This window comes from Saccopteryx leptura, chromosome 6, assembly GCF_036850995.1.
Source record: "Saccopteryx leptura isolate mSacLep1 chromosome 6, mSacLep1_pri_phased_curated, whole genome shotgun sequence".
NCBI lineage: Eukaryota > Metazoa > Chordata > Mammalia > Chiroptera > Emballonuridae > Saccopteryx > Saccopteryx leptura.
The window spans coordinates 192338927-192363249 of record NC_089508.1 but is presented as its reverse complement, the minus strand read 5'-3'; the positions used below and the strand labels follow the sequence as shown (position 1 = coordinate 192363249).

The following is a 24323-nucleotide window of genomic DNA, read 5'->3' as shown; positions in this document are numbered from 1 at the left end:
ATGCCCTTATCTCCAGCTCTATCCAGCATATCCAGGGTACCTATAACTGCTTATCATTTCCACTCCCATCCCTAGAAGATTAAATTTTGCCTTCTGGTGAAATGGAGAGAAAAAATAAAATTCAGTGCTATCTCTACTCTAACTCAATGAGGCGGGGGGAGGTTCATGGTCGCTATCACGATCTATGTCACTTGTTTGCCTGGCATTCTCTGGGACTTCTGGCATTTTCTCTTATCACCTACAGCAGAGACTGTGAGCTATCTCCCAATATCTGTTCTCCGCTTCTAAAGTAATAGAATCCCCAGGTTTCTAACTGGAAACAGTGCCCTCCCAGAAAAGACTTCATTTCCCAGTCTTCTCTGCCGATAATAGTGGTCGTATGCCCTGGCCGGTTGGCTCAGTGGTAGAGCGTCGGCCTGGTGTGTGGAAGTCCCGGGTTCGATTCCTGGCCAGGGCACACAGGAGAGGCGCCCATTTGCTTCTCTACCCCTCCCCCTCTCCTTCCTCTGTCTCTCCCTTCCCATCCCGCAGCCGAGGCTCCATTGGAGCAAGGGTGGCCCGGGCACTGGGGATGGCTCCGTGGCCTCTGCCTCAGGCGCTAGAGTGGATCTGGTCGCAACAGTGCGACGCCCCGGATGGGCAGAGCATCGTCCCCTGGTGGGCCTGCCGGGTGGATCCCGGTCGGGCGCATGCGGGAGTCTGTCTGACTGCCTCCCCGTTTCCAGCTTCAGGAAAAAAAAAAAAAAAATAGTGGTCGTATGACTGAGACCAGTCCAGTGGCATATGAGCAGAAGTGACTGGACCTCTTCTGGATTGTGTCCTTCAAAGAAAGGTCATTCTGACCCGACTGGATAGCTTGGTTGGCTAGAGCATTATGCTGCTGAAGCACAGAGGTTGTCAGTTCGATCCCCAGTCAGGGCACATACAGGAACAGATCGATGTTCCTGTCATCTCTGTCTCTTTCTCTCACTCCTTTCCTCTCTCTCTAAAATCAATAAAATAAACATGAAAAAACATTTAAAAAAAAAAAAAGGCATTCTGCCCTGGCCAGATAGCTTGGTTGGTTAGAGCATCGTCCCGAAGCACAGAGGTTGCCAGTTCAATCCAGGAATATCAGATCGATGTTCTTATCTCTCTCTCTTCTCTCCTTCTCTCCCTCCTTTCTTCTCTCACTCAAATCAATAAATACAAATTAAAAAGAAAAGAAAAAGGATGGACATCCTATGCATTTCCTTTTCTCTTGTCACTGCTGGTTGAAGCGCAGATGTAGGGTTGGCCATCTTTTTTGGGGGGGGGGGGTTGGCCATCTTGAACCATACAGATGGGGGGAACACCCAAGGGATGGTAGAGTAGTCACTTAGGAGGAGCGTAGTTTCCTAACTCCCTTGAGGCTGCCCAGATGGGTTTATGAGAAATAACCATCTGTGATTTTTCAGGCACTGTTGTTTTGGTGTCTCCATTACAAAGCAGTTTTACTCCATCCTAAGTAACACAGTTCATTCTATTCTCAGTTCTCCTTCTGTAATCAGAGAGGGAAGTTCCCCTTCCCCATTTATTTATTTATTTTAATTAATTGATTTATTGTTGTTGGTTTTTTTTACAGAGACAGATAGGGACAGACAGGCAGGAACAAAGAGAAATGAGAAGCATCAATCATCAGTTTTTCATTGTGACACCTTAGCTGTTCATTGATTGCTTTCTCATGTGTGCCTTGACCGTGGGCCTTCAGCAGACCGAGTAACCCTTGCTCAAGCCAGTGACCTTGGGTCCAAGCTGATGAGCTTTGCTTAAACTAGATGAGCCCATGCTTAAACTGGCGACCTCGGGGTCTCGAACCTGGGTCCTCCACATCCCAGTCCAATGCTCTGTCCACTGCGCCACCGCCCGGTCAGGCCTTCCCCATTTATTTTAAAGAAGTTCCCGTGTAATCTGGTAATAGGAGATGATAACTGTGAGAGTTTAGTTTTCTTTCTCATTATAGAAGAAAAGCAACAATTGAATTAATAAACAGTCTAGAGCATTTGGGAAAAAATAAACAAGTGAGAAACAAATCTTTGGTTGTACTAATCAATACAAAACAGAAACCAATTCTTGGAAAGCTCTCTAAAAATAGAGCTGGAAATTTTAAATAAATAGGTATACCAAATAACTTAGTAAAAAACTTGAGAATACTGAATTAAAGGACTACTTGGAAGAAATAATATATTACCAAAATTGGTTACACAGGAAGAAATAAAAGAAAAAAAAACCCCAACGAATTATCCAATAAATGGTTCTACACTCAGAACATTCACAAATGAATCTTTTGAAAGTCTCTTTTTTAAAAGAGATACTTTCTGTTTATAATTCTCTCTAGAACAAAACAAAAGATAGAAAGCTATGCAACTGAACTTCAAAGGACACAAATTCCAGTTGTCCAAATCTGATACAGGAAGTAGAAACGAAAGGAAAAGCAATTCCACCTTACAAAAAATATTACCTTTTCCACTAAAAACGTATGAGCTGAATCTAATGATGTATTTTAAAAGTTGAAATGGGCTGTCTCCAATACTAAGGCAAAGTGCTGATATGTGACTTGATATCTGAACATATTAGTAACTAAAATGATTTTTTTGTGTGACAGACAGTGAGAGAGAGAGAGAGAGGGACAGATAGGGACAGACATAAAATTATTATTTTTTTGTTTGTTTGTTTGTTTGTTTTTATTTATTTATTTTTTTTTACAGAGACAGAGTCAGAGAGAGGGATAGACAGGGACAGACAGACAGGAATGAAGAGAGATGAGAAGCATCAATCATCAGTTTTTCGTTGTGTGTTGCAACACCTTAGTTGTTCATTGATTGCTTTCTCATATGTGCCTTGACCGCTGGCCTTCAGCAGACCAAGTAACCCCTTGTTGGAGCCAGCGACCTTGGGCTCAAGCTGGTGAGCTCTTTGCTCAAACCAGAGAGCCCGCGCTCAAGCTGGTGACCTCGGGGTCTCGAACCTGGGTCCTTACTCATCCCAGTCCGACGCTCTATCCACTGCACCACCGCCTGGTCAGGCAAAATTATTGTTTTAATAGATGTTTTTAAATCACATGCTCTTCATTGCCCCTAACCCTTTCTCTTTCTTGCATACCATACATGTCATAACAAATATCTATTTTAGACCAATAACATACTTGGTTATTCAAACTCTACAGGCAATTCCAGCAACACTATAAAATAAAAGGTCCAATTTATTAACACTATTATGCAATATAGGATACCCAAAGGTTTAGATTTTAATAATTTTAACAGCATAAATACTAAAAGCATATAAAAAGCATCACTTTAAATGTCTTTTACCTTCATGTTCTTTGTGAATTTTGAATAATAAACTTTTAACGGCAAATGAGGGGGAAACCACACAAAAGAGTAGCTAGCCAAAACAAACAGAATCTACAGAAAAATACTGACAATTAATTATACCTTTGAAAAGAAACCAAGACCAACCAAATGAGAACAGGCAAAAGCTCTTCAGAGCTTGCTATTGCAAAAGAGTCAATCACTATTACTCACATTTCGGCAGAGACTCAAAAGCAGGCAGAGGAAAAGAGAACACCTTACAGTGGACAGAAGGCAAGGCTTCCGGTCGGCTCTTACTGGAGGCTGTTGGCTTGGAGAAGCTGGAGGTGGCTCACTAGGAGTGGGGCGCCCTATATGGTTGGTTAGTGTTCGAGAGAGCAATCTGGCTTCCTGCGGCTGTTTATTATAGATAAGGGGTTGGTTTCCCAGTAGATGCAGCTGGGGTAGGTTAAAGTCCCGTTTCTCTATACTGTCTGGCTATCCTCTGTGTGTATATTCAGTATCTCAGAGGTATAACTTCATGATCGCCTTGTTCTATCATGAGGGCAAACATCATATTTAGGCAGGGGTTCCCTAAGACTTATTTCAAGGATTCCTTCAGAGTGAAAATATGGAGAAAGGCTGACTCTGGTTCTTCAACTAGGAAATGGGGATAACGATACCTATTTTGGGGACTATCACGAGGGCCAAAGGGCAGGCTTTTTTTTTTTTTTTTTTAATTAAAGCTCCCTCAGGCAATAGACCTTTGGGGATAAGGTCTACACTACAGCCAGTCCCAGGTTGGACTTACAACAAGGCTGGGGCAGCCATAAACCTCCCTCTACATGTCACGGGTCTGGGGACAGGACAGGTCAGATCTGGTGGGAAGCTGCCAGGGTGACTGTTGCCCAGTAACCGCGTGTGGCGCGTTCATGGCCAGCGGGCTGGTCCACCAGGGCTGCCACCGTACCCACCTCCAGGACAATCCACTGCGCCACACCAGCCTCCACCGTGGCCGGAAGTGCCTCACCAATTGCCGGAAGCGCCTCGCCGTGGAGGCTCCCGGGAGTTGTAGTTCCACCGAAGTCCAGGGGCATCTACGCAGTGTTGGGAGGTCCCCGAGTACTATCTGCGCACTTCCGGACCCCAGGCTGGTTTCGGGTGGCCGGTACCTGGGATCTGGTGGGTTCTGAGGCGCCCATTGCACTTCGGACTGGTGGTTCCATCTGCGCCAGGCTGTAGAGCGGACACGTGTGGCGGACTTCACGCCGGTAAGGGTGCTCCATACGGTGTCTGGTGGGCGACTGCACCTGACATCTAGTGCAAAGGGTCAGGGTTCCTGGCTAGTTTGGGGCGGGGGCCACAAGCAAGCCAGGTTTCACTGCTTCTCTGTCCTCCCACAGCTCGGCCACATCGGAGATCACCATCTGCAGGGGACCCAGTGACAGTCTTGACCTGGTGATCTGAGGGCCAACTCTCCCCGAAATGGTCTCCCCTCTTTCCCGATGGTGGATTTGTTTTCATCCCTTGACCCCGATTTTCTCTGGCCATCCAGGTCCCTGAACTCTGCTCAGGTGGCCAGGACCCTTTTGGGCAGGGGCAATTGCTGAGGAAAGGCCCCCTTCACTTCAACCCTCCCTCACTGGTGTGGACCCCACATCGCTGCCAACGGTAGGCTCTGAGCTATGAGGGCAGGGAAGGAAGTCTGTGAAATAATTGTTGTTTCTGGGATCTATAAGTGTCTGCCTTCATTTATCAAACCTTGATTGAGAGCTGGGGAAGCTTTGAGTCCCGTTCTGGGCCGAGGTCCTATAGCGGTGTGTGTGGGTCACGTGAACAGAAAAGGGCTTCCAAGTGTGGGTGCCCTCGTAGTTATCTTTACTGGATGAGTGGACACAGGGAGGGAAGGAGGTCCCTGCCGAGGAAGACATGACCAAAGATCAGACTTAAAGAAAACCAGGGTCTGTGTAGGTGAAAGGGAGCAAAAGGGTGTTCCAGGAGGAGGGAACAGCATTCGCAAAAGTAAAAGGCACAAAACGAGCGGTACCGCTAGACCTGGCGCCATGGAGGAGCTGCATGGGTTGTGAGGCTGCAGGTGGCTCGGGGAGCAGACTAAAGTAGATTAGGGGATGCGCACTGGGTCCTGCTGGTGCCTGAAGTGTTGTAAGCAAGGCAGTGGCGCAGTTACAGGTATCTCTGGGTCAGCATATACCAGCAATGCGTTGAGTTGATGTCAGTGGAACTAACGTGGCGAGAAGAGTTAGTAGGGGGCTGCATCTCCGATTTCTGAAGATGCGGTAGCCCTGCTTGGGTGAGCGCGTCAGTTTGCAGATGGGCGAGGGGAGGCTGCGGGCACAATTGTGCGTAGACCGTACTGTTATGGCAACGGTGAGGGTGGGTGGGACGTGATGCAGAGATGATGGATGGATTTGAAGGTCTTTCATGCTTTCTTGTCCACGATGGGATGGACTTGAGCTGGGGAGGAAAATGAAACTGGTAATATCATTTTAAAACTTGACAAGGCCAAACGTATTATTTTTTTTGTCCGTTATGACTTGAGCTTGGGTCCTATTACCGGTTTTTCCTACTATAAGCCATAATTCTTTTTTAAAAAAAGTTTTTTACTTAGTAATAGTAGAAAATATCTCAGATGCATAGCAAAGTAAGGAAAGAAAACATTTGTAGTCGTTATCCGGATTGAGCAAATGTTAAGTATTTATTTGCTTCAGATTTTCTAAGGAGCTAAAACCCTGTAAATGCAGGTGGAGCCCACACACATCCGCCCCAGTCCATCTTTCTTCCTGTCACAATGAGGTCACAGTCTGGAAATTATTATGTCGCTTTCCTTGTTTTTATTTACTAACTAGGTATGAATATAGCTGTAAATAATATATATGGTTGTTTTGTGTGATCATTACCTTTCCTTTTATTTTGGGGGGATTGTCTTATTTATTTTTAGTATTTTTTTCATATATTCTAGAAACAAATCCATTTTGGCTATGTACAGTACTTTGATAAAACCTGAATAGGATTTGATGATGTTTCTTTGATAGGTCTATTTTTTTAGTATGGACCCCTTTCATTTCCTGTTTAGTGGTTTATTCTGTTTTCTGTTGCTTTGTCAATTTTAGTCATTTATATATTTTCTAGAAAATTCTCCAGGTTCAACTCAGATTTCTGACATTAAATTATTCATAGTCCTCTAGTAATTTAAAAATACCTCTACTGAAATTATCCCGTTTCTTTTTATTTTTTTAATTTTTATTTTATTCATTTTAGAGAGGAGAGAGAGAGGGAGAGACAGAGAGAGAGAGAGAGAGAGAGAGAGAGAGAGAAAGAGAGAGAGAGAGAGAGACAGGGGGGAGGAGCTGGAAGCATCAACTTCCATATGTGCCTTGACCAGGCAAGCCCAGGGTTTTGAACCGGCGACCTCAGCATTTCCAGGTCGACGCTTTATCCACTGCGCCACCACAGGTCAGACTCCCCTGTTTCTTGTCTGAATATTATATATGTTTGCCTTCTCTTGTTTTTTTGGTAACTCATGCCTGAAGTGAGTTTATTTTATTAGTTTTAAATAGAAACCAATTATTTAATTGTTTTTAATAATCTCTAAGAATTGATTTTAACAGTTTTAACATTTTTTACTTATTGATTTTTAGAGAGGGAGGAGAGGAGAGAGAGAAACGTAGTTTCACTTATTTATGCATTCATTGGTTGATTCTTGCATGATCCCAAACCAGGGATTGAATCTGTAACCTTAGTGTATCAGAATGATGCTCTAACCAACCAATCTACCTGGCTGAAACCTAAGAGTTGATTTTAGTTTTTTAAATTTTTTTTTTTATCAGGGCACAATTTCAGACTTAAAGAAAAGTTGCAATGGTAGAACAGTACAAAGAATTCTAGAATACAGTACCTTGCATCTAAATTTCCCCAAATATTAACGTTTTACCACATTTGTATGGGGGAGTTCGAGGGATTTCAGGGCTGATTAAGGAAAAGACATAACCATGAGGTGACAGCAGCACATTCAAGCTTTATTTAGGAATGCTTATGAGGGGGTTGTCCCTGGAAGTTAGAGATCCCACAGAGGCTGGAGCCCAGGGGCCACTTCCCAGAGGGAGGAGGACAAGGGAACCCCCCAGGCATCCCTGGGTCAGAGCCTCTGGGGTCTTGATGGCCGCACGGTGTATTTTACCTACAGCTACCAGATATCGGGTGCAGTTTCACGAGGTGGGCAAAGCAGGCAGGTTCTAAATGACTATAAATCCGCTTCTCTCTGAACTGTGTTTAAAACACAGGTCAACATTTCAACTTGGTGCTGCTGGTCTTTTGAGCTATGGTCTCAGTCAGCTTGGAAGAAATAAACAACCTAGAGTCCCTGTACAGAGCCATCTTTAGCTCGTTTATGCAACAGCTTGCTTTATCTTTCTTTCTCACCTTCCACACACATATGTGTGTGTATATAAAGCCTTCAATGTGCATTTCCCTAAAACAAGGACATTCTGTCACACTACCGTAGTACCATGATGCCCAAAATCAGAAATGAGCATCTGTGCAATATGGCGTCTGACCCATGGATCTTAGGCAGACTTCATGAGTCATCTCAGTAATCCCCTCCCTAGCTAAAGAAATCTCAGATCGTGCGTCGCAGTGTTTTCCAAGTCGCTTTAGTCTCCTTCACTTGGGAGCAGTTCCTCAGTCTTCCATTGTCTTGAATAACACTGACATTGTTGAGGAGTACAGGCCAGTTATTATAGACAGACCCTCAGGTTTCCTCATGAGTACATTCAGGTAATACATTTGTGGCAGAGTATTTATTTTTACCTGCTCTGTTATTTCTTTGATTTCTTTTTCTTTTTTTATAATTAAAAGAATTATTGATTGATTTTTAGAGATAGAGGAAGGGAGACACAGAGGTAGCAGCATTCATTTGTTGTTCACCTTGGTTGTGCATTCACTGGTCCCTATGACCCCTGGCCTGAATGCCCCGCAGTCTTGGTGTTTTGGAACAAAGCTCTAACCGATTGAGCTCACCGGCTCAGTTATTTTATTTATTTATATTTTGATTTCTTCAGTTTTTACCTCTGCTCCTACTTGTTTCTTTTCTTTTACATTTTCTGGGTTTACTCTTTGTGTGCTCACCTCTGGAGTCATTAATGTCATAATTGTTTTATTTAACGCCTATCTTAGGGCTGTAATTTTCCTTTCGGTGTGTTTGTAATTACCCACCGATTTTGATATGTCGTATTTTTGCAGCCATTACACTTTTGCATTCTTTTATTTTCAAATTTTGTTGCTTTTGGTTCAAGGTGTGGCCTCTGTGCAATATTGTTTTTTTTTACCATGTGTGCTGAGGTGTATTTTTTAACTTGTCAATTTTTATTTTTTTTATTTTTTTTATTTGTCAATTTTGATAACTCCCCCAGTGTGCTTAAAAAGAATGTCTCTGTTTTCTCATCTTCGAGTACATTCTTCTGTCTGACTCAATAGATCAAGCTTCTTTTGTTTTTATTTTTTTATTTTTTATTAATTTTAGAAAGGAGAGAGAGAGAGAGAGAAGGGGGGAGGAGCAGGAAGCATCAACTTCCATATGTGCCTTGACCAGGCAAGCCCAGGGTTTCGAAATAGATCAAGCTTCTAAGTTATTCAATGGTAATGGTTATGCACCCTTACCATTTTTCTTTTGTATCCTTGCCTAGATTGTCATTTCTAAAAATGTACACAGAATCTTTTTACTGTGGCTGAGGGTTTGTCCGTTTCTCCTTGCCGCGTGTTTGTTTTACTGGCATTTGAGCTGCGTACCCGTCGTGGCCATTTACGGAGACAGAGACCTAAGATCAGGTTGGCCTCTGGTCCCTGCTTTGTCTCTTTGCAGTGGGTTGTCCTTTCTTGCTTTTTGGATGTCTTTTTTTTTCTTTTTTCTTTTAAACAAATTCCGGACACTGTGTGCAGGCGAGGAGAGACTTCTGTTTGCTCGGCTGTCTGTGTGTGTGGATCCGGGAGGGCAGAAGGTTGGTTGCGATGAGACTGGTCAGGAGTTGAGCAGGCTGGCATTTGTTGTTGCTATAGTTACCGTCAGGCCGCTGCTTTCTCCGCATCTCTCTGGCACTGCTCTGTGCATAGAGTGGGCTCCTGTTGTCCCCTCCACTCTGGGCCTCTCTCCTTTGACTCTCCAACTGCAGCTGCCCCCCCTACCACCCGCCCTCACTTCTCAGTGCTGGTGATGGAGGGGCAGGGTGCTCTTTCTTCCTCAAAAGCTTTCCCCACTCACATCCCCCTATCCCCGTGGTAAGAGGCTCTTATCTTTTTTTTTATTCACTGGGAGGAGGGGAAGCAGTGACTCCCTCATGCACCTGGAGGGGATCCACCAGGCAAGCCCATTAGAGGGCAATGCTCTGCCCTTTTGGGCATTGCTCGGTTGCTAAGCAACAGAGCTCTTCTTAGTGCCTGAAGTGGAGGCTATGGAGCCATCTTCAGCACCCTGGGTCAACTCACTTCAATCCAGCCATGGCTGCAGGAGGGGGAGAGAGGGGGGGGGGAGAGGGAGAGAGAACAAGAGAAAGAGAAGAAGGGGAGGGGTGGAGAAACAGATGGGCTCTTCTCCTGTGTGCCCTGACCAGGAATCGAACCTGGGACATCCACACGCTGGGCCGATGCTCTACCGCTGAGCCAACCAGCCAGGGCTGGTGAGAAACTCTAAAAGTGTGAGCCTAGGACACATGCCAGCCGCTGTTCTTTCCCTGCCAGATGCAGTAGGTCTTACCTGAGCTCTGGGGGCAACAGGGTTGGCTGCTTTTCCCTAGCTGCATTGGGCTTTTGTTCCTCAGGAGAGAAATTTCTGGAAGGATGGGGCATCATGTGTTTCCCACAATGGCAGCTGCTCTCTGCCTTCAGACCCTCCCTCCCCAGGGAGTCCGCCTCCAGTCTGCTCCCCACCCTTAGCTTCCTCCTCGGCACTCAGCAGAGGTCTGTTCGTTTGCTGTGGCCCCGTAAGAAAGTGCCACAAATTTAGTGCGTTAGGACACCACCTGTCTCTTTTTTTTTTTTTTTTTGTATTTTTCTGAAGCTGGAAACGGGGAGAGACAGTCAGACAGACTCCCGCATGCGCCCGACCGGGATCCACCCGGCACGCCCACCAGGGGCGACGCTCTGCCCACCAGGGGGCGTCGCTCTGCCGCAACCAGAGCCACTCTAGCGCCTGGGGCAGAGGCCAAGGAGCCATCCCCAGCGCCCGGGGCATCTTTGCTCCAATGGAGCCTTGGCTGCGGGAGGGGAAGAGAGAGACAGAGAGGAAGGAGAGGGGGAGGGGTGGAGAAGCAGATGGGCGCTTCTCCTGTGTGTCCTGGCTGGGAATTGAACCCGGGTCCCCCGCACGCTAGGCTGACGCTCTACCGCTGAGCCAACTGGCCAGGGCCACCACCTGTCTCTTAGCTCACAGGCAGAAGTCTGGGGGGCCAGGGACCATGGCTGGGCTCTCTGCTCAGGCCTCCCAAGGCCAGAATCAAGGCAGACAGGCCTGTCTCTCACCTGGGACTCTAGGGAACAGTCTGCTTTAGGCTCGTTCGAGGACTGACCGAGTGGAGTCGGCTCCTGGCCGTTTTAGGCCTGAGGCCCCCGAGTCCTCACTCACTCACTGTCAGCTGAGGCCCTCTCCCAGCTCCTCACGGGGTGTGTCCACTTTCAAAGCCAGAAATGGGAGGGAGGGGGTCTGCTTGCATTTCCCCTCTGACTTTCCCCTCTGCCTCCACTTGGTTTCCGACTCAGAGATAGAGTCCTACTGATGTCTTCACATGCATCTCACCACCTTGTCTGTTTTCCAGGTATTCTTAGTGTCTTTGCAAAGGCCTAGAATCAGATTGTAGCTGAGGGGCTCAGTCCTGTCGGCATATTCACCCCCAGAGAGCCCGGAGCTGAGCCTGCAGCTGACGGGAAGTTCTCAGCAGGACAGCAGAGCTTGGGCAATACTGGCCGCAGTCCGCCAGCTCCCGGGAGCCCCGGGAGCTCCGGGAATAGATCCTTCTCTCGTGAAGACAGTGCGGCCTTTCTGTAGCTCAGGGCTGAAGTTGGAGGTCACCATATGGGGCAGCCTCCAGAGACGTGTCCCTAAAACAGCCCCAGACCCCACTTGCTGACAGAGTGAATTTGGGTGATGTCATCACATCGACATCATCTAGGATTTGGGGTGGGAAAGGCACACCAGGAGGAGCAGGGTATAGAAGATAAACTAGGAGGGAAGGGATCCCCACGACACAGGACGATCTCACCTCCCGATACCACTCCACTGCTGTGTGCTCTCCTCTGCTGTCTCTGTAGCCCTGTCTCTAGCTTATCCCATCCCATGGTCACCCCCATGCTCCTGGTTCAAGGGTCCTCCCATCTCAGGGCCGCATTCCTCACCCGGCAGGCAGCGTGCATAGCCAGCGTCCTTGCAATCAGGCTCAAGCCCACTCAGCTTCCCCGCTGTCCCTGGGAACTATTGCCTCCTTGTTCCAGTGGATGCAGACAGTGCAGGTGGCTCTCCTGCCCCCTCTCCTCACCTGGCCACCGTGGGTGGTCTTAGCCAGCCTCTCACTTCCAAGTTCTTCAGCTGTGCAGCTCTCATGTTTCCCTCTGGTGAATGACCACGCACTTAAGTTTCTGCAGCTGGACACACATCTGGCTGGGGGGTGCGAGGTTAGTTCCCTACGTTCTGCAGCTTCGTCCAGTTTCCATGAACAGTTCCCTTGGAGCCCCCTCTCTTGGTTTGGGAGGGGAGGACAATCCCACCTGCTACTCCTTCAATAGACAGCTCTCCTTCAATAGATGGCTCTTCAACTACTTCTCTCTCACAGGGAGGGGTCTGTTAGGGTGTGTCCAGCAGCTGCTTCTTAGGATTCGGGGTGTTTTGGGGTTTGGCTAAAACTCCCAGGCACCTGGGAAAATCCCACCCACCTCCTGTTCCTCATCTCTGAATCTTGTACTCATGCACCAGCTTTTTTTCAGGGTCTGGTGTTGCTGGAAGATCTTTCCATGTCAGAGATTTCATCTATAATATTTTCAGCGGATTCCTAACTTGGTATGCTTTAATCGTATCATAATTTATTAACCAGTCTTTTATTTTTAAGCACTTAGTCTCTAATTTTTAAAAAAAACAGCCTCAGGACTCTTTCTAAAATTGCTGTAATTCTTTTATATATATATAATAGTTTTTTTTAAGAATTTGTTTATTCATTTGAGAGAGAGGGGGGAGGATCAGGAAGCATCAACTCCCATATGTACCCTGACCAGGCAAGCCCAGGGTTTCAAACTGGAGACCTCAGCATTCCAGGTTGACGCTTTATCCACTGCGCCCCCACAGGTCAGGCAGTTCCTGTAATTCTAGCGGTTTAGTGTCTCTGCAGACTTCCTGGATCAAACTCCAGTGGGAACAGACCACAGACCCACCCCGTGTCTGTTCAGGGGAGAGAGAGGTGTGGTCCAGCGGATGCTCCCAGCCACAGTGAGTCAACTCGCTCCTGGACCTTTGTGTTCCTGTTTTCCTGAAAAATGAGGACTGGAGGAGGAGGACTCAGGAGATGTCATCAGATCGTGCCTCATATTTGGTAAGTGGCAGAGCCAGTCCAAGACCGCTTCCTGGGCAGAGATCCATTTATCCGGGACGGTCCTTAATAAAAGTTACTGTTGACAGACTACCCCACGAGAGAAGAGACAAACAAAACTAATCAGGATCCACGGACAGAGTTGAGAGCCAGCATAATAAACCTGCACTAATTGGACTTTACGAACCCATTTTATATTTTCCTGTGAATTTCCTCCACACCAGGGCAGGATGGGTGACAGAGCTTTGAGTTAGAAGATTTGTAGGCTACAGATATTTTAAAAAGGACTTTTCAGAAATGATCATCCTACTCAATAGTCATTTGTCATAGAAAAGCTTAGAAAATTCATCCTAAGTACAAAGAAAATAATTTTTCATTGGTCATCATCCGACTACCCAAAGCTAACTACTGCTAGCCTTTTGTCCCATCAGTTTAGGGATTATTCTGTCCATGTGCATGTGAGTGTGCATGTGTGCATGTGAGTGTGCATGTGTGTGTGCATGTGTGCACGTGTGTGTGTGCATGTGTTGAATCAAATAGTGTTCACTGCATTTTTCAATGATCAGTATGCTATTAATAAATAGTGCTTGTTCTCTGATTTCATTTTTTTGCTGCAAAATGTTTATTTTCTTTGGATGCAATATAGTCACTTCACCAGCCTTTTATAGTGGCTAGTTACTTCTGTTTTTTCAGTTTTACCATATTTGTAATAAATATCTTGGCCACTAACTCTTTGCCCAAACTCATGACTGTTTCTTCAGAACAATTTTCTATCAAATTTTTGGGTAATGGTGGGCAGAGGGTAGTAGATTCTACATTCATTACTGACACAGAGATATATATTCACTAACTAGAAAAACCCAAGTTCAAGTCTCCTGGGCAGATTCCAAGGTGAGGTGTCCTTGGGACCAGCCTGCCCGTGCCCTGTGCCTGGGCGGGACAGCAGTGGATTCAGAGGCTGGAGAAGCCTGCCCTCACACCCTGTCCTCCCCCCACCCCCTCTGCCCTGCAGGTGCCTGCTTTTCCCAGACCCGCAGGGAAGCACTGTGTGCCAGGTGAGTGTGCCTTTTCTTTTTTTTTTTGTATTTTTCTAAAGTGAGAAGCGGGGAGGCAGAGAGACAAACTCCTGCATGTGCCAGACCGGGATCCACCTGCCATGCCCACCAGGGGGCGATGCTCTGCCCATCTGGGGCGTCGCTCTGTTGCAATGGGAGCCATCCTAGCACCTGAGGTAGAGGCCATGGAGCCATCCTCAGCGCCCGGGCCAACATTGCTCCAATGGAGCCTTGGCTGCAGGAGGGGAAGAGAGAGATAGAAAGAAGGGAGAGGGGAAAGCGTGAAGAAGCAGATGGGCGCTTCTCCTGTGTGCCCTGGCTGGGAATCGAACCTGGGACTTCCACATGCTGGGCCAACACTCTACCACTGAGCCAACCGGCCAGGGCTGAGTGTGGCGCTTTGTTTAACCATGGATTTCAGGTTGCTTTTGAGAACGCAGCCAATAAAACAGTGCAGACACAAATCAGGATCAGTGAAGCTACAGAGAGAACGGAAGGCCAAGGTCAGGGAGGGGCGGGCGGGTGCCGTACAGAGGCTGCTGGCGTGAGCTGCCCTGTAAAGTCAGGTCAGGTATTCCTGGCCCTTAAACAAACAGGTTCCATCCAACATCTGACTTGTGTGGTCTCTCTGGGACAAGCATGCTACTGTCTCAGGGGAAATCAAGCTTTTGGGGGCATTTAGGAATTTTTTTTTTTTGTATTTTTCTGAAGTTGGAAACGGGGAGGCAGTCAGACAGACTCCCGCATGCGCCCGACCGGGATCCACCCGGCATGCCCACCAGGGGGCGATGCTCTGCCCATCCAGGGCGTTTCTCTGTTGCAACCAGAGCCATTCTAGCGCCTGAGGCAGAGGCCATAGAGCCATTCTCAGCGCCCAGGCCAACTTTGCTCCAATGGAGCCTTGGCTGCGGGAGGGGAAGAGAGAGACAGAGAGGAAGGAGAGGGGGAGGGGTAGAGAAACAGATGGGCCCCTCTCCTGTGTGCCCTGGCCGGGAATCAAACCCGGGACTCCCGCCCGCCAGGCCAACGCTCTGCCACCGAGCCAACTGGCCAGGGCTGGCGTTTAGGAATTTATGTGATGGGTCTTCATCCATGAGCTCGATAACAACATTGAAATGAACTCCACAGCCAGTCTCCTGTGATTTTTAACTTTCAACGGAAATGGCGGGTCATATGCCCACGCAGAAGTCTGTAGCCACAGCGGGTGAGAGGATCAAATACTCAGGTCGACATAAACAGCCTCGGTCGGTTCAGACCAACCTGGAGAAAACACGGCATTGTCTGGAGGAATGGACGGAAAGCCTGCTCTTCAGATTATCTTCCCAATAATTTTTGACAGACGGAGAACAGCTTACAGTTTCCATCCTTAGCAGGGGCGGGAGGGAGGGAGGATGGCCCAGGCGGTCCCAGCCTTTTCTCCCGATTCTGGGGCGGCAGCCTCCCTCCCTCTCTCTCTCTCCAGGACTTAGACCCCCCCGCCCCCCGTCTGCCCTTGGCCTCCACGGAGCCCTTTCTCACTTGGGCATCCTTATCTCTCTTCAGATGTCAGTGGCACTGTGTCCCATCAGCCTGTCTGCGGTCTCACGTTTCTGTCCTAAAGGGCCTCTCTCTCCTCCAGGCTCTAGGGATGCATGACTGTCAAGGGCACTGCTCAGAATCCTTGATGTTATGAACCAGAAACCCAGCTAGACCCCGGCTAGGACAAAGACACCATCTGGGCAGCACCCCCCTCGCTGTGGGAAGTGCAGCTATGCAGCTGGGACTCAGAGACAGTGACATCCAGGAACCTGGATATTCCCAGGAGTCTCTCTTGTGCCTTGTCCTCGTTCTTGTGACTTCCTTCTGTCAGACCTCATCTGCGTGGCCTGACCTAGGATGTCCAGTAGCTCCCACACCTCCCCTGTGAAAACCTTGCCACAGGAAAGGTCCAAGTCTCCTTTCACAGAGCCTGTTTGCAAGGTCTTTGGGAAAGATCTGGATGGGTCCTGCTTAGTTCAGGTTAGGGCTGAGGGGCAGGATCCGTGATGGGTGCTCCCAGGAGCACCACCGCGTACTGGGGGGGGGGGCTTGGGCGGGAGACAGTCCCTCCCCAAGGAAGATGGGGCCTCATGGACAAACTTTATAGCTGTCCCCTCCAAGAAGGAACACAGTCAGTGTCTTCGTTTCTAGCTCGGGACCTGTCCTGAGGTGAATGTCTGTGCTGAATAAAGCTGGGATTATCTGGAAGTTGGCTACCAAAAACGTGGTGACAGGGCCAGCGTGAGAAGGTGACAACGAGGTGATAACGCCACAGTCTTCTCAGCAGAGAGCTGACTGGGACACAAGGCTGTCAGTCCTGCATGTGAAGCCAAAGGTTTCATGCGGTGTCTTTTTCAGGAAGCTATTACTTTGTAGGAAACCAGGTCATGTTGGGAACCTCCCTCTGTTGGGGCTCTTTGCAATAAAGATACTGACAACAGAAGTTATAAAACGCTCATCTGTTGAGCACTTACATACCAGACTGTGTTCTTCATATATCAGTTCATGAACAATCCCGTGAGACAGATACTGACCCTTTCACCATTTATAGATGAACACCATTTACAGAAGCAGAGGCTAGGGAGATTAAGCACTGAGACCTCGCAGATAGGTGATGGGTTGGGCTCTGAAGGCAGGCAGACAGACAGACATAAACGGGGCCCTTAGTGGTTGAACTGAAGTGTAGTTTTATCGACGAAGACCACATCCTCAGCAAAAGATTCCATCCACATGTGGACCCCAAAGGCTGCTCTGCCTGCCTGTGGCCCAGCAGCCCGGCCCACCTGCCGGCCTACCCCGGACCACGGCGGTAGGCCTGTCCCCAGATCCCACCAACCAACCAACCAACCGTCCCAGAATCTCTCATCAGGAGGACTGGTGAGGGTCCTTCTATGCCAAAGCCAGCGGGTAAGGACTGGAAGGGTGGTGTCTTCCTCGCACGCAGGTGCCGAGGCAGGGCTGTAAGGATCATGGAAAGTCAGGTCAACAGGACAGCACCAGGGACACCGAGTGAAGGTCCAGTCACTGAGGTCCAGGAACTGCCTCTTGATAGGAAGATCCTCCCGGCATCATGATTTATCGTGACCGCTCAAACGCGACCTCCAGGGAAGCTTGGCTTGACGTCAGCACATTGAACGTGGCTGCTCTCTTCTTCATGTCTGTTGTGTACTTCAGGATCCGGCACAGCCTTCGGTGGATCCTTTCTGCACAGAGGTCTTTTCCGCCCTTCTCGTTCCACCAGGCTATAAACCGCTTTAGAACAGGAGCAGTGTGGCATTCAGCCTTTGGGCCGAGGCACCAGGCAGAATGCCAGTAGCACACCAGGTCTTCATAGATGCTTGTTCAATGAAGGAATGTATGAATGAATGAATGAATGAATGAATGAATGAATGAATGAAGATCCAGAAGTGAACTCTTCTCATTTCTTTTCTCTCCCACAAAATAGACAGAGTTAGGGGCAGGCGCAGTTCCTATATAACCTGACACTGGGGAAACCCTGACCCAGAAGGTGGGGGCACTCCCCTCCTCTGCACCTTCGCCTGGCGCTCCGTGCGGAGCACGCCAGGTTCAGCAGGAATGTGCTGTTCCAGGGGTCGCTGTCATTCAGAGATGTGGCTGTGGGCTTCACCCGTAACGAATGGCAGCAGCTGGACCCTCTGCAGAGGACCCTGTACCGGGACGTGATGCTGGAGAACTACAGCCACCTGGTCTCCGTGGGTGAGGAAGCCCCCGCCCGTGTCCCCCACTTGTGTCCGAGCTCCTCTTCCCTGTTATGTAAAGCCTCTCCTGTACTAATAGTGTTTGGCTGTGGGTTTCACTTGTCGGAGAGTCTTGCTCTCATCTCACCTATATATTTTTTTTTTGTGAATTTGCCTCCCAAGTGAAATACCTATTCTTTGGTCAAGATGTAAATGTCCATGGTGTGGCCTGAACCTTCTGTGTCCTTAGATGGCGCAGGTGACTCAGCATAAATCTCGTGACTGTTTTTTACGGACAGGGTGTCAAGTCACCAAACCAGCTGTGATCTCCAGGTTGGAACTGGGGCAAGAAGCATGGATGGAGGAGGAAGAGATCCTTGGGTGGAGCATTCCAGGTGAGAGAGGACCAGCTCGCAGGGGACCGTGAACATGAGGCGCCAGGAGCTCCCAAGGGCTTCCTCATTTAAGGCAGCTCTTCTGAAAAGCCGGGGTCTTTGTCAGCAGCCGTGGGCGGCTGGCCCAGGAACTTGGGGTGCCCAAGTGATCCCTGCCACCTGCACACATCACACACCCTGCGTGGTCATGGTCACTCTCCTTTCCCTGGACGTTAGAGAAAGACACACTCTATTTTTTATTTATCCTTTTAGCTGTCCTGCCATCCCCACTTAATACATTACTTGCTCAGTTTTTCTTTAGGAATCTTTAGTCTTACTCTCCTTCCTTTAGTTATGAAATAGGCTTTCTCATGCATTCAGGGATCCATACTTTTTTTTTATCTTTTTTTTTTTTTTTTTCATTTTTCTGAAGCTGGAAACAGGGAGAGACAGTCAGACAGACTCCCGCATGCGCCCGACCGGGATCCACCCAGCACGCCCACCAGGGGCGAGGCTCTGCCCACCAGGGGACGATGCTCTGCCCATCCTGGGCGTCGCCATGTTGCGACCAGAGCCACTCTAGCGCCTGAGGCAGAGGCCACAGAGCCATCCCCAGCGCCCGGGCCATCTTTGCTCCAATGGAGCCTTGGCTGCGGGAGGGGAAGAGAGAGACAGAGAGGAAAGCGCGGCGGAGGGGTGGAGAAGCAAATGGGCGCTTCTCCTGTGTGCCCTGGCCGGGAATCGAACCCGGGTCCTCCGCACGCTAGGCCGACGCTCTACCGCTGAGCCAACCGGCCAGGGCTCATACTTTTTTTTTAAATGAGTATTTAAAAATTTATTGACTTGGGAGGGGGGACCCACATTGATTTGTTGTTCCACTTACTTATGCATTCATGGGTTGATTTCTGTACGTGATCCGACCAGGGATTGAACCTGCAACCTTGGTGTGGCAGGACGATGCTCTAACCAGCTGAGCTAACTGGCCAGGGCTAAAATAACTCTTACCTTGCGCCAGTCATTTTTATTTTAGTTGTCTTGAAATGCCTCAAAAACTTAAACTGCTGCCCTGTATATATGACTGTAAATTCTTCTTTTTACCAAAACCGTGGGATTATACATGAAGCCGTTCCTCCCATCCCAGTATAACGCCGTGGGGAGAGGCGCCTATATTTTGTTTGTCCTTATTTCTGGGGGACTCACGTGGTGGACACTGGCTCACTCCCTCTTCCTTTAAGGACAAGGATGCTTTACTCGTTCAGGGCAGTTGTGACAAACCAGGTGTACAGACCAGAATCCCCCAGGGCCCTTTACAAAATACCCACTGGCTGGGTTCCAACCGGAAAATCCCGGCAGGAACGTTCAGTAGGCACGATTTTCTCTCTCAGGCAATCAGCAGGGGGGGCTCAGGGAGCAGAAACTTGTCTAAACAAAGGAGCTCCATGGCGGCCCCCGGGCCTGGGTGCCCGCACTGAAGCAGCAGGTGCAGTCTGTGGTTTAAGATGTAAACAAAGAAAAAAAGCAAATGAGAACTCAAACACCAGGTGAAGAATCCAACATTTGAGAGTCTCGAAGTCGAGGCCACAGGCCGCGTGGACTCCAGCACGCCCGGGAGCCTCTAATACGGTTTAGTGGGAGTTTGGGGTGGGGCTGGTCTGCAGCCGAGCCCATCAGACATGGGAGGGGGACATACAAGGGTTTGGTTGGCGACCAGTTTTGGTATTGGGGAACCATGGCTGGAGAAAATGGTTGTCCAGCCATCAGAATACGACAGGGACTCCCTGGGGCTAGGACCGTGCGTCTGGGCCCTCACACTGGGCGTGATACAGATCTTGTAGGTACACGTGAGGGTAAGTCACTGTGCGCGGGCCGCTGGTTAAGATAACTGCTCTGACAGTGAAGGACTTGGTGCTGTGAGGAAGTTAACTTGCTGTACAGAAGGAAGGGCCCAGGAAGTGCAGATCCGGGACCCAGGAATCCAGGGAGTGCAACTCGGACTTGGTTTTCCTTCTTTCAGCCCGAGTCCTTTGTGCACATCTCCTAAAGCAGTGGTCCCCAAACTACGGCCCGCGGGCCGCATGCGGCCCCCTGAGGCCATTTATCCGGCCCCCACCGCACTTCTGGAAGGGGCACTTCTTTCATTGGTGGTCAGTGAGAGGAGCATAGTTCCCATTGAAATACTGGTCAGTTTGTTGATTTAAATTTACTTGTTCTTTATTTTAAATATTGTATTTGTTCCCGTTTTGTTTTTTTACTTTAAAATAAGATATGTGCTGTGTGCATAGGGATTTGTTCATAGTTTTTTTTTTTATAGTCCGGCCCTCCAACGGTCTGAAGGACAGTGAACTGGCCCCCTGTGTAAAAAGTTTGGGGACCCCTGTCCTAAAGCCTCCTCTCCCGATTCCTCCAGAAGGGGGACTCTTTCTCTAGTCCCTGCCAGCAGTTCCTTCAATATCCTTCTCTCCGGACCGGACCTCCTGATTAAGTCTCCCCTTATCTAGAGTTGCCAGAGCTAGTATGGGCCTGCGGCAGCCAGTCGCACCCGAATCTTCCCAGATCTGCAGTCAGTGACATCGTGGGGGCAGCTTGACATTGACCGTGAGGGGGTGTTGTCACCATGGAAACGTCAGCGCTGCAGACCAGGGCTGGCTCATGGGTACATCCGCGCCGGCACCCGGCCCTCCCGGCATCTCTCTTACGCTCACTTGCATGTGTCTTCACCTTTCCAACGTGCTTGTTAGTAGGAAGTCTACTTTTATTCGCGGACAGTGTTTTCTCCGTTTCCAGTACCTCATTTTTTGTTTGTTTGTTTGTTTCAGAAGCCAAGGGTCTAGGAGGTTAGGATTAGGATGATTTAATCTGGGCAACTAGATTTGAAACCACAACATTGATCCTCCTTCCAAACATCTCTGAAATAATTTAGTTCTGTGATGCGATCTTGGAAAGATGAACAAGTTTGTATCATTTTTTTTTTCCTCCCTAGAAGAAGTTTTGCAGCTTGATACCCGCGTCCATGAACAACAACAGGAACATGGAGACCAGCCCCTGAAGCAAGGGGCGTCCCTAGACGAGAAGAACTCAACCGAAAAGGAGCACCGTGACTGTAAGGCAACTGAGAAAGAAACCTGTCAGAACACAGACCCTGCTCCTTCCAAACAGCAGGTCCGTAAATGGGTCTCCTGTGGAGTGACCCTGCAGTGTGATGTAGACGCCAGGCCTAACGCGTACCTCGCCAGGAGAAGGTTTAAGTGCGACGGGCAGGGGAACATATTTCTCTATTCTAAGCTGGAAACTCCACATTCTGGAGCAGAACCATGTGACTGTAACCCGGGTAGGCGAGCTCTAAGCAGTGACCAAGCTCTTCATGCTGATCAGGGGACCCACGACGACAGTGGGGAGAAGCCCTGCAAATATGCCAGGCGTGAGGAAGATTTTCCCCACCAGTCAGAACCCATGACTTATCAGAGCGTCCAGAGAGGTGAGAAATCCCATGGCTGCACCGAACAGGGGGCTGGCTCCAGGGAGGTTTGCCTCACCAAACAGCAGGAAGATCACACAATGGCGAAACCTGGTGAAAACAGCAATTGGGCTAAAACGCTCCCCCAGAAGACAAGCCTTTCCACGCCTGAGACAGGTCTCGGTGGAGACAAGCCTTATAAGTGTTCAGAATGTGAGAAAACCTTCTCCCACAAGTCACGTCTCACCGAACACCAGAGATCTCATACGGGAGAGAGACCTTATAGCTGCAAAGAATGTGGGAAATCCTTCTCCAGGAAGTCATGCCTCATCATCCATCACAGAACGCACACCGGAGAGAAGCCCTACGGGTGCGGCGAGTGCGGGAAAGCCTTCTTCCAGAAGTCACACCTCATCCTGCACCAGAGAACGCACACCGGAGAGAAGCCCTACGGGTGCGGCGAGTGCGGGAAGGCGTTCTCCCAGAACTCTTGCCTTATCATACACAAGAGAACTCATATGGGAAAGAAGCCCTACGAGTGCTCTGACTGTGGGAAAACCTTCTCCCAGAAGGCAAACCTCATTAGACATCACAGAATCCACACTCGGGAGAAACTGTACAGATGAAGTGAGGAGGTTTTTATCAAGAAGTCTCGGTCCTGGCCCATTGGCACAGTGGTAGAGCATTGGCCCGGCATGTGGAAGTCCTGGGTTTCATTCCTGGTCAGGACACACAGGAGAAGTGCCCATCTGCTTCTCCACCTCTCCCCCCTTTCTCTCCCTCTCTTCAGCTCTTCTGCAGCCATGGCTCGATTGGAGCAAGTTGGCCCCAGATGCTAAGGATGGCTTCATGGCCTCTGCCTCAGGCACTAAGAAGAGCTAGGTTGCTGAGCAACAGAACAATGCCCCAGATGGCCAGAGCATTGCTCCCTAGTGCCCTTTCTGGGTGGATCCCAGTCAGGGAGCATGCAGGAGTCAGTCTCTGCCTCCCCTGAATAAAAAAGAAGAAGAAGAAGAAGTTTCAACACATCTAGGAATGAAAAGCTGTGGACATTCTGGATATAGAAATCCTTCAGCAAGAAGTCCAGTGTTGTTGTGCACAGAGATTCACCCCAAGGTGATATTCTACCAATTGAAAGAATTAAGAAAAGCTTGTTCTCTTAAGACTGATGCTAGAATGGTAATGATGCTCTAGAGAGAGATATTTTTATAGAATATGCGTAATTATAAAGTGTATCTGTACCTATGTTAACTGTGAATATTGAGTTTTGATGTATGTGAATAAATTAAACCATTAAATAACAGATATAATCAGCACTAGGACAACCTCATAGCTATATAGGGGTTATGTTCCTGAGGAGCTATATAAAAATAATATTATTTATTTTTGAACTGCACGGGTAATTGGACATCATTGAGAACTTGTAGCAAATACACCATAATATAAAGAATGACATCTATCAAGTCTTTCCACACTAAATCAAACCCTTTTGTCTCTGTAATATACATGATAACTGGAAGAACATGAATTTATTATTAAACCAGATGTCCACAAACCGTATCACGTATCATTTGATGTTCTCTGTTTGTTTGTTTACTGGTAAGTATTACAGAACCCCCTAGACCTGGAAACCAACAATTTTGTGACATCTCCTGATACCTCTCAATCAACTAGTTTATAAATTATGTTTGTGTTAAATGTGTGAGCTTAGGACTCCCTTTTCTGGGACTATGGTGGACTGCCTAAATAAAGTGAAGACCATTTTTCACTGTAGATGAGTAGAAACGCTGAACAGAGCATTCTTTTCCATGCCTAATTCAGCTTGCGAGAAAACAAGTGATGTTCCGGGTGCCAGTCAGGGGGAAGGAACTAGAAGCCAGAAATAAAGTTTGTGAGTCGAGGCTAGAGCTTCCCTGTGGGTTCACTTTTGTTTACCCAAAAACCAGGGTGCTAAAGACTATAGGAGGAGGAGAAAAAAAGGTCCTGGGGCCACACAAGGCGGGGAGTTGGTACAGACATAACTCAAATTCAGACATTTCAAATCTATAGGGAGAGGGTGGGCCAGCGAAAATTCTGCTCATTGGTATGGGAAGCTTGTCTATCTCTTCCTGGGCTCTGGGAGGGGAAGAGTTACCCTGACGATTCGTCAGCCTTGACCTGCACCTCACATGAGTCAGAATCTTAAATTTGCCTATTCGTGTCCCCATTGAAAAACTGAACAAGTGACGTAGGAATTTGTCCTGGCCTCTGAAACAGCTTACAGAAGCAAGCAACCTATTTTTGGAGGAAGACACACTCGACTCGTGTTTGTCAGGATTCGGACATATAGACCCAAAACGAGTTCATAATGCAACACTACAAAACATGAAAAGTACCACTCACCATGAAAGTCAACAGGCAGCCTGACCTGTGGTGGCGCAGTGGATAAAGTGTTGACCTGGAAATGCTGAGGTTGCCGGTTCGAAACCCTGGGCTTGCCTGGTCAAGGCACATATGGGAGTTGATGCTTCCAGCTCCTCCCCCCTTCTCTCTCTGTCTCTCTCCTCTCTCTCTGTCTCTCTCCTCTCTAAAATGAAAAAATAAAATAAAATAAAAAAAATTAAAAAAAAAAAGTCAACAGGCATTTGCACAAAATTAGAACCCCAAGTATTTCAAGTAACAGAAAAGCTGGAAATTCTATTAAAGTAACCATCTTTAAAAAGGATTAAAAACTTAAAAGCCAATATGAGAGCAAGGCACAAAGAATGAGAGCTGGTTTATTTGGGAAAGAACCACCTAGAGCAGTGGTGGTCAACCTGGTCCCTACCGCCCACTAGTGGGCGTTCCAGCTTTCAT

The 24323-nt window shown here is 48.3% G+C and overlaps 3 protein-coding genes across 8 annotated transcripts in view; 1 reads left to right on the top strand and 2 right to left on the bottom strand.

The window, feature by feature from the left end:
• Positions 1-4339, bottom strand: part of RNF216 (ring finger protein 216) — a 177193-nt gene extending 172854 nt beyond the window's left edge. The window contains exons 1-2 of one of the 2 annotated variants that reach the window (XM_066342301.1): positions 4279-4339; positions 3543-3679 (exon numbers count right to left, since the gene is read on the bottom strand). The gene's annotated coding sequence lies outside the window, so the exon portion shown is untranslated. Of the gene's footprint in view, positions 1-3542; positions 3903-4278 lie in introns of those variants that run through there. The other variant, XM_066342302.1, reaches the window with a different exon arrangement.
• The window catches only part of LOC136376342 (putative postmeiotic segregation increased 2-like protein 3), a 182649-nt gene that overhangs the window by 118168 nt on the left and 40158 nt on the right, over positions 1-24323 (bottom strand). The window lies entirely within an intron of this gene.
• The window catches only part of LOC136376350 (zinc finger protein 1 homolog), a 172870-nt gene continuing 152960 nt past the window's right edge, over positions 4414-24323 (top strand). The window contains exons 1-7 of one of the 4 annotated variants that reach the window (XR_010746172.1): positions 4414-4579; positions 4712-4979; positions 12681-12892; positions 13902-13944; positions 17553-17679; positions 17960-18055; positions 21015-22574. Coding sequence is in view for 3 of the 4 variants with exons in the window: in XM_066342317.1 (XP_066198414.1) it covers positions 12837-12892; positions 13902-13944; positions 17553-17679; positions 17960-18055; positions 21015-22114 (1422 nt within the window). In the remaining variant the exon portion in view is untranslated. Of the gene's footprint in view, positions 4580-4711; positions 4980-12680; positions 12893-13901; positions 13945-17552; positions 17680-17959; positions 18056-21014; positions 22575-24323 lie in introns of those variants that run through there. The other 3 variants (XM_066342319.1, XM_066342317.1, XM_066342318.1) reach the window with 3 other exon arrangements.